This window comes from Gnatocerus cornutus, chromosome 1 (genome assembly GCF_029298725.1).
Source record: "Gnatocerus cornutus isolate USDA-ARS CGAHR chromosome 1, icGnaCorn1.1, whole genome shotgun sequence".
NCBI classification, from domain to species: Eukaryota; Metazoa; Arthropoda; class Insecta; order Coleoptera; family Tenebrionidae; genus Gnatocerus; species Gnatocerus cornutus.
This window is the reverse complement of record NC_142233.1, coordinates 10,298,218-10,307,528: the sequence shown is the minus strand read 5'-3', so window position 1 is coordinate 10,307,528 and position 9,311 is coordinate 10,298,218. Positions and strand designations below refer to the sequence as shown.

Sequence of the window (9,311 nt, the reverse complement as noted above, 5' to 3'; positions counted from 1 at the left end):
GCTTTGTCAACTGTGAGCGTATGCAAATTTTCAAAATTTTCTCGTTAAAATTAAAGACGATTTTGGGGGTGGACACAAGTGTTGCCGGACCCTGTATATATTATATTGGTAAATACATAATGATAGTAGAGTTTTTTGGCCATTATCTTTGTCTCCGACCTTCCAACGTTGGTTAAAACCAATTTGAAGAATAACTAAATTTGATGTAAATATCTATTGAATGCTTGTATTAACAGAAAACTTTCCCCCAATCCTCTAAATCAGTGTTTTTCAATCTTTTTGATTTCGCGACCCCTTTACAGATTGAAAAATTCTTGCGACCCCCTTGTTCCATAGAAAGAGAAAGAAATTATAAAATTTAATTAAAAGACTACGTTAATGATTTTGCATGCCTCGAGCGCGAAGCGTGTAGTTTTAACTGCAGCTCATTCTGATGGGGACGCATGCGCAAATTGATTTCATATGTATCAGCTTTAAGAATGTGAACTCGCCTTTAAGTGATAATTTCTGTTGGGAATCCCCCGCAAGTACACGTACGCGGCGCGGCGTCCCGTGCGTACCACTGCGACGTTGCCACACCGTATTGTTGTTGCGGCGACAGGACGCGCCGCTGCCCGCATATTTCTTTTGTTTCAACTGTCTCACTCAGTTAAGCGCGTACGTGCGTTATTCTTTTGTTTTTTCTAATATGGATAAGTTTCTTAAAAGGCCTGCACTATCTGATACGAGTGTCAATACCGGTGGTGGTGAATCAAACCCGAAAAAAAAAAGACATTACGATGACAGCTATTTGAAATACGGGTTCACAGTCATAAATAATAAACCTCAATGTGTAATTTGCGGTGATGTTTTATCACGTGAGAGTATGAAACCGTCAAAGCTTATGCGGCATCTCACAACCAAGCATAAAAAAGAAGCTGATAAGCCGTTGGATTTCTTCGAACGAAAGTTGAAAGCTCTTAGTCAGCAGCAAAATACTATGATTCAGGTATTAAAATAGTGTTTTCCTAGTCTCCACAAAGTGTTGTTAAGCCATAAGCTCAAGTCAAGGCTATTCACTTTTATATTGTTTGGTATATTTTCAGGCATCCGGTGTCAATGAGTCAGCATTATTAGCTAGCTACAAAGTCGCTTATCGAGTTGCTAAAGCAGGGAAACCACATACAATTGCCGAAAATCTTATTTTGCCAGCAGCACTAGATATGGTTGAAATTATGGTCAGTAAGCAGGAGGCAAACAAGTTAAAAAACATACCACTTTCTGATAATACTATTTCACGCAGAATAAACGATATGGTCAATGATATTCAAGAACAAGTAGTCGAAAAATTAAAGAACAGCCAACATTTTGCTTTGCAGTTTGATGAATCTACAGATGTTTCAGATTGTGCTCAGTTTGTAGTATTTGTGCGCTTTGAAGCAGACGAGAGTATCATGGAAGAAATCTTATTTTGCAAAGCACTTCCTGCCAACACTTCTGGCCAGTGTTTGTACGATATGTTTTTACAAAGCACTAGCGACTACGATATTGACTGGAAAAAATGTATCGCTATCTGTAGCGATGGCGCGAAAGCTATGACTGGCAAAAATAGCGGACTCGTTGCGAAATTAAAATCAATAATGCCAAACATATCCTGGACACACTGTTTTCTTCATCGACAGGCTCTAGCTGCTAAGGTAGTACCTTCTGATTTAAATGACGTGCTCAAGGAGGTAATAAAAATTGTAAATTCTATCAAAGGTAAAGCCTTGCAAACCCGGCTATTCAGAATCGTTTGTGAAGATATGGGCTCGCTTCATCAAAATCTTCTTTATCATACAGAGGTCAGATGGTTATCCAAAGGAAAGGTTTTTACAAGAGTTCTAGAACTGAGAGCTGAATTGTTAATGTTCTTACAAGATACAAAATCTGAACATGCTAGTCGTTTTTGTGACCCTATTTGGCTCTTGAAATTAGCATTTTTGGCAGATCTTTTTAGCCACCTTAATAGTTTGAACAACAACCTCCAAGGTCGAGAAGAAAATATTTTAACAGCCAAAGATAAAGTCAAAGCATTTCACGCAAAACTTCGCTTGTGGTCATCCTCTTTGCAAAACAATATATTTGAGTCTTTTCCATGTGTTCAGAAGATTATTGAAGAAAACGCATCAGACCAAAGTCTTGTAATAAGTGCTCACATTCCTTGCATGATACAGAGCTTGCATAATTTACAAGACAAACTTTTGACATACTTTCCAGACTTGCACTCTGAAGCTGACAATGGGCGAAGATGGATTTTAAACCCTTTTTTGGACAAATCAGTAGATCTCGCTGATGTCACCACAAATATGAAAGAATGCCTTCTAGATTTAGCTGCCGATAGCATGCTTAAAATGGAATTTTATTCGCAAAGTGTCGACGTATTTTGGATGAAAAGAAAACACGAATATCCAGAGCTGGCAAGGGAAGCTCTAAAATTATTAGTGCCATTCGCCACTTCATATTTGTGTGAACTGACATTTTCTGCCATGGTAGACATTAAAACTAAAAAAAGAAATAGACTGCAATTAGAAAAGGATTTAATTGTTAACGTTTCGAAAATAGTACCACGATTTGATAAATTTTTAAAAAATAAACAAGCGCATTCTTCTCACTAAAAATTGTGTTTATATTGTAGTGTTAGACCTTGCCTTTTTCTTTCAATCGGCGACCCACAGATTGAAAAACACTGCTCTAAATGATGTAATGTCATCTCAAACAGTCAGTAACTGTCAAACGTTTAATTCAAACCAAGCTCTACGTTTTCATTGTTTTTGTTTCTCAAGGATAACTAAATGTGACATTTTTGAATCATAAGTCAATTGTAAAAGTCAAAAATCTCTATTGTTTACTTTATGAGCTCATCTGTCTAAAGTTTACAGAAACTATTGTTATCATTTATATGTACAGAGTGAACACGAATAAAGTGCAAAGATTTTAACCCCAATATCAGACAACGCAATTTGACATGACCAAACTTCGCGTTTCAAAACGTTACCGTTTGCGAGAAAAAAATGATTAAAATTTTCTGCAGAAATAAGTGAGCGCCTCTGAAGGCTCTAGTTCTAACGCTAATAAACAAATGGCAAAAAATGCCTTTATCGGAGTTCCTCTAAGTTAAGCAATAATCGTGGTAGAAAAATGTGGGTTTTACAGTGCCACATTGTTTAAATTTGGATCATTTTGAGTAAGATTTTTAATTCTTTGCCAGTGGTTTCTTCAAAAGTGTAGTGATAAACCTAAATTATAAAAATTGTGTGGTGTACGGGTGAAACTGAATTTACTGAATGACATTTGGTTATTTTTCGTAACAATTTCAGGTAATTTTTTCATTATTTCGTTTCTATTTAAAATTTCAGTTTGGTCCGCAAAGCCAGTTGGAAAAAGACACCCTTACGAAATAAAGATTGGCCTTTTTGAGGGCCCTATTTATTTCAAACAAATTAATTTTTCGCTATACTCAAATTTTGAAATGTGCCCTGCTTTAAAAACCATTAATTACGTAAACAAGGACGATAAGGGCGAGCGTAAACGTTTTTTGTTCGAACGGTTTTTGCAGTCTTTGCGAAGCAGTGGTTAAATTCAATTCCATAAACGTTGAATAGGTAACGGGTAATCCGGGAAGGGTTATGCCCCATTCGAATTTTGATTTTTTTTGCAGAATTATTATCTTCAGCGGTGTCCAATTTTGTAATTAAAATATTTGCACTTTAATCGAGTTCACCTTGTATACTAACAATAAAATTAAATAAATAGAGAATAGATTATTACTTAGAAGTCGTTAGGAAAAATATCGATTTTTATGTAACTAGCCTCCAATCTTCGAAAAGATGACTGTAGACTTCGTCTGTTATACAGAGTGTTTTGTAAGTAAAGCACTAACTCTTTACCTGGAGAATCAGATAGCATACAGAAATAGGTCTAACAATAAGCAAAAAATTTTTTTTTAGTTTTTCTTGTAAAAGTTGTAAAGTTAACCAATCAGGACTCAAAAAATAATTAAAGATCTGACTGAAAACATAGTAGTTTGGTTTTGACAGATGTAATTAAAAATGAATATTTAATTTAAATAATATTATTTTCTTTTTAAATTTTTTCCATGTTCTTCCTTTTTCTTGTTTTATTTTATTTTTGTTTTTGCCCTTGAGATTAATATTCTTTGTAATTTTTTGTATTTTCATTTGCAAGGTACTTCTAAAATTTTTGTTTCTTGATTTTTATTGTTACTTTTTCGTTGTTTGTCTACTAGCACTAATAATTTTTTACTATTTTTTCACTTTGTGTTTGTATAGATCCTGATTGAGGTACATACCATTAGAAATTCTCTTTGATTTGTTTATACCTGTCTCGTTATTGTTTATGCTCTTTACCTTTGCTCACATTTCTTAATAATTTATTATCGATTTTTCGTTTCTGCTGGTAAATTCTCTGGTTATTTTGTGTATTTTCGGTGTATAAGCTGACTATTTCAATCTTTAGGTCATTGGCTACGCAAAGCTCTTTTGTTTTTTGTGTCTGTATACAGGGTGTCCCAGAACTTATACATCAGAAAAAAAGGGCTTATGAAGGCAACAATTCTAAACCAAAATTTCAAAATAAAAATTTTTTAACTAAAAAAAAATAATCGAGTTAAGACGATAAAACGGTAGCCAATCCCATATGGTATTATGAGCATTATTACACTCTCGTTGCCTAGGAAATTTCGATGGCCTTTTACTCCACTTTTAGAATAAGCTTCCGGGATTGGTTGTTATATTTTTATTCTTTCTCGAATACTATTAAACTTAATCAATTTTTGTTTTGAAATTTAGCGTCTGTATTGCTGTCGGCACCCTCCCTTGCTCTCTGGGGCGCGTGTTCTGGAACACCTATATACGGCCCAAAATTGCTATTAATTAAGAAGCCATAAAAATTATTTCTTTTGTACATGTTGAGGAAACGGAGCGCTTCAAATTGACGTAATCAGTTTTAATCTAGTGCTAACTATATGTGATTTAAACGCCAAAAACTACGTTTTTCAAAAAACAAAATTGAGAAATTGGTGGCAAACTTAACCTTTTATGTTATTTTTATTGCTGAAAGCGTGAAAATGATATAAAAATATGAATCAAAAGATGTAGTAGGTAACGAGATATTTAATAATTTTTAAAAATAATATTGATTTATGACTATATTTCTTCTAAATCGCAAGCTCTCTAAACATCAACTTTGTGAATAAAGGGCCTCATAACATGCTTGTTCAATCATATACAATTATTGTCATTTTCAATTTATTAGTTATAATGTTATTATGATAACTTCTTTGTAATCAATATCGACATAGCGATCTGGTTCTAAATATTCTATTTGTCTATTTCAGTAGTAAGATGGATTATAGACAAAAAAGTGAAAATCTTGGTATGTAAGCAACTTTTCTAATTTATATAATGCATTTTAAACATTGACTTTAGTTGATCCTTTGAGCTTTCTGTATATGCTGGGAAGCAAAATATTTCAGCACAAAGTTGTGAAATTGCTACTAAAACTATTATTCTGCTACTACTCGTTTCTCATCTTTATTCAAGTTTATTTATTTTGTTCGAATCCTAGCCTAGCTCAATTGATACGCTACGGACCTTTCTTCTTTCAAGTTTCTTACGTAAGCATTATTCATCCTTTAATTGACAATTTCATTTTATTTCCCCAGGTTCTGCTTACAATTTTTGTTCATTTGTACAAAAACCGCATGCTTGATGACAGCCTGAGCTCTATCAAATTGTGGAGCATTGAATCTGCAGGAAAAACCATGCAAATGTACATAGAAAAAGACGCAAAAGTGATGAGAAACTACATAATTTTTAATGTATTTCTTGGTTTGTTGTGGGCCACTTTGGTAATTTTTTACGACCAAACTGAGATGGAATTACTCTCAGAAGCTGAATTTTTGAAAAAATGGATTTTACAGACGTGGGTCTACTTAGCACAGCTTTTTAAATACTTGTGGTATTTAACAAGTTTTTCGATGGTGGCTCATCCTTACCAGTTCGTTTATATTACGCGGCATGTTATGTTTCAAATGCAATTGTTAAACAAATTTATAGACACTGTTGATGACTGCAAAGAAATGACTATCAATGACGAGAAATTTCAAAAAGAAGTAGGAATTAGATTAAAAGTTATAGCGAAAAGGCACTGTGACTTCTTGAGGTATACCTAGATAGTAGTATTGGCAGTATTCTTAAATTATCTTCTTTGTAGATGGAGACATCATACTCTAAACTTAATAAGTAATTTAATAATACCATTCAGTCTTAGTGCAGCAATCATTTTCTGGAGCATTGCGTTTTCGTTTCTTCAAGTAACATTTAATTTATTTTAATTTTATTTTAAAAATTATTTATTTTCATAATTTTTTATTTCAGCTCGACAGTAAATCACCAAAAATTTTGATTTTGCGTCACATTGTGTTTGCTATTTATGGAAGTGGAGCCTTTGTTAATGTGATAGCAAATGGTCAAGGCATTGAGAATATGGTAATGTTTTTATATTGTAGCCATTATAATAATTTATTGTGACTAGTCGGAACAAACCTTTACAGCGTTGACACGAACAAATTGGTACACTTGGAAAAGTAAAAACCGAAACATTTTACATTTAATCTTATGTAACAGTGTTGAGCCTATAAGTTTAACGTTCACAAAGGCCATTACTATCAATTTTCGTTTAGGAATGGATGTAAGTTGTTTTCTTCTTTGAGTAAACGTACTCCAAATCTAACTTTCAGATTCTCAAAGTTTTTTATAGTGCAATGTCGGTTTTTATCAGATTTGTTAAATAAGTTGAAAATACGAAGTTTTATAGTAGGTTAAAGTTATTTCAACTCTTTAATGATATTAAAGTAATAATGATAAGTGTTGATTGCACTTAACATACTTCATTAGAAGTATGAGAAACTCTAAATCAAACATAAAACTTGTGTTAATTCTTAGGACTGCACTTGATGAAACGCCACTGCTAAAACGGAAAGACTCGATTAGCTGGTGGACTTGCGCATAATACGTGTTTAATTTGATTTAGATTTCAGGACCTGTAAAATTGTTAAATGTGAAAACAAAATTTGCACAAATAGTACATTAATAAATCTATCCACACTCTTAAATTTGGTTTCCTATTAAAAATATATTTTTTTTAAATGAGTTTTATTGCATATGTATCTCTTTAAAAATGTGGACATTTTTATTTCGAATAAAGTTTTTTCTGTTTGACACTAATTTTTTTGTTTACCCAATATCACTGTAATTCTGAAACCTACAGATCAGATTGTGATCTTCATCGAAAAACTGCCAAGACGTAAAAGGGAAGATATACTAAATACGATTCTTTTATAACAAAATGCAAATAAACAAAATGGTCTTTACGACCAAATTTAACTTTAACAATTTTCAGGATAAATCCAGAAACAAGATTTGAGAATGACCTACAGAGGGATTGCGTTAGTAAACATGGCAAATAGAGAAAAATGTACAATACAGTTTTTTTCGTCCACAAGACAGAAAAAAAGAGTTTGAGATAAGGTTAAATGCCAATTTGTGTCAGTTGAAAGATCTGAATTTGTACCGGCAGAAAAGTTTTAACAAAAAATTAAAAAAAAACTTGATTATTGACATCAATAATATTAGAATAGGTATTTTTAGGAAGGGGCGGTGGAAACAGTCTGCTAAAGAGTGTTTCTAAAAATTCTAAATTTTTCCAGTTACCTTTATACAGAGGGAACCCGAATAAAGTGCAAAGATTTGAATTTCCATAATGTAAATCAGACTTTGACCAGTGGCGTTCTTTTTGATTCTTCTCTTCATTCATTTTTTTTTAACATAACTGTGATACAAATATCTGAGTTTTTATTTTGAATCTAATGCAAATTGTGTAGATTTGCGAAAAAAACGCTGTTTTATCAAGTTAGTTTTCAAAATTCTGACGGCGCAGCGGGAAACTACGTTGACACCAAAATTTCACAAGTCACTTCATTCACTCTTATAAAGGTTAATTTTGATTAACACGGGCATGTTGTACTTTATGGACACCAGAAATCGTTAATTAACATCGACAAAGCGACAATTTCACCAATTAAGACTTCTGTTACAATCTAAAGCGAGCCAAAGGATAGATGTCATTTGTGACACAAGATGTTGACAGATGGGTGTAAACGTAGTTCCCAATTTTGACGTAATGAAATTGGAAACTAACTTGAAAAAACAACATTTTTTTTTTCAAATTTTGAAGACAATTTGCATTGAATCTAAAATAACAGCTGAGATATTTTTGACACATTTATAATAAAAAAAAAAAAAAATTAGGGGTTGATATCACAAACCCTCACAATTAACTAAAAATTACATTTTTAAGGTGTCGCGACGCCAAAACTATTAGTGATAAAAAACAAATTTTTGCGTCAGCTTCTAGAGCTTCGTCAACTGTGAGCGTATGCAAATTTTCAAAATTTTATCTTTAAAATTAAAGACGATTTTGGGGGTGGACACAAGTGTTGCCGGACCCCGTATAGGAACAGAAATCGCCGTGCGCCATTAAAATGTTGGGGTTGGCCAGTTTCAATCTCAATCATCAGTTCAGATCATCATGATTGAAAATTTGAATATAAACAAGTGGTAAATATGTCTATATCGTTCCCGTTAGATTAAAAATAATTGCACTAGAGAAATTACAGTGCCAAATTGATTTAAATTTGGATTATTTTTTGAGTTACATTTTTTTATTTTTTTCCAGTGGTTTCTCCAAACCAATAAAAAAACATTTTTTTTTGAAAAGTTTTTGTCTGATAAGTGTCGAAATTAGTCTGTAAAGCACTAAAATAGATGAATTTCTGAAATGTCAACATTGGTCTGGAAGGTCTTGGACACCTAGAGCGTAAGACAGAGTTTAGAAATTTGGAAAACGCAGGCGGCCACTCATTGAAGGCAGCCACATAACCCCGGCTTATTAAAAAAATATTCAAAACCAAAAAATTAAAAAACCCAAACAAAATAACCGTTCAAATTAAAGATATATTTCTGATTGTTTTCATAGCTTTAATATGTAGTATATCATACTCTATGATCAATTTCGTTGCAAACTGCCCTAAATGACATTCCTTCCTATTATTTCGTTTTTCTGGGAGCATTTAAAAACAAACGTAATATCCGTTCACAAAACAAAAAAATCAAGTTACCTTTGATTTCTGTAAAATCAGAGTGTACATTTCAATCATCATTTCATGGGACTGTACGTACTTTGAAGTTTGTTGTCAATGTCAGTTCAGT

The 9,311-nt window shown here is 32.8% G+C and overlaps 1 protein-coding gene across 1 annotated transcript; it reads left to right on the top strand.

The window, feature by feature from the left end:
- The first annotated feature begins 688 nt into the window (after positions 1–688).
- LOC148180294 (SCAN domain-containing protein 3-like) lies at positions 689–2,636 on the top strand. The gene is made up of 2 exons (XM_088035651.1): positions 689–988; positions 1,086–2,636. Exons 1-2 carry the CDS (start codon positions 689–691, stop codon positions 2,634–2,636), a joined length of 1,851 nt encoding a protein of 616 aa, XP_087891777.1.
- The last annotated feature ends 6,675 nt before the right edge of the window (positions 2,637–9,311 follow it).

Coding starts and splice junctions, on each gene's coding strand:
- LOC148180294 (XM_088035651.1), top strand. CDS start 689: ATGGATAAGTTTCTTAAAAGGCCTGCACTATCTGATACGAGTGTCAAT. Junction 989..1,085: donor AGCAAAATACTATGATTCAG/GTATTAAAATAG, acceptor GTATATTTTCAG/GCATCCGGTGTCAATGAGTC.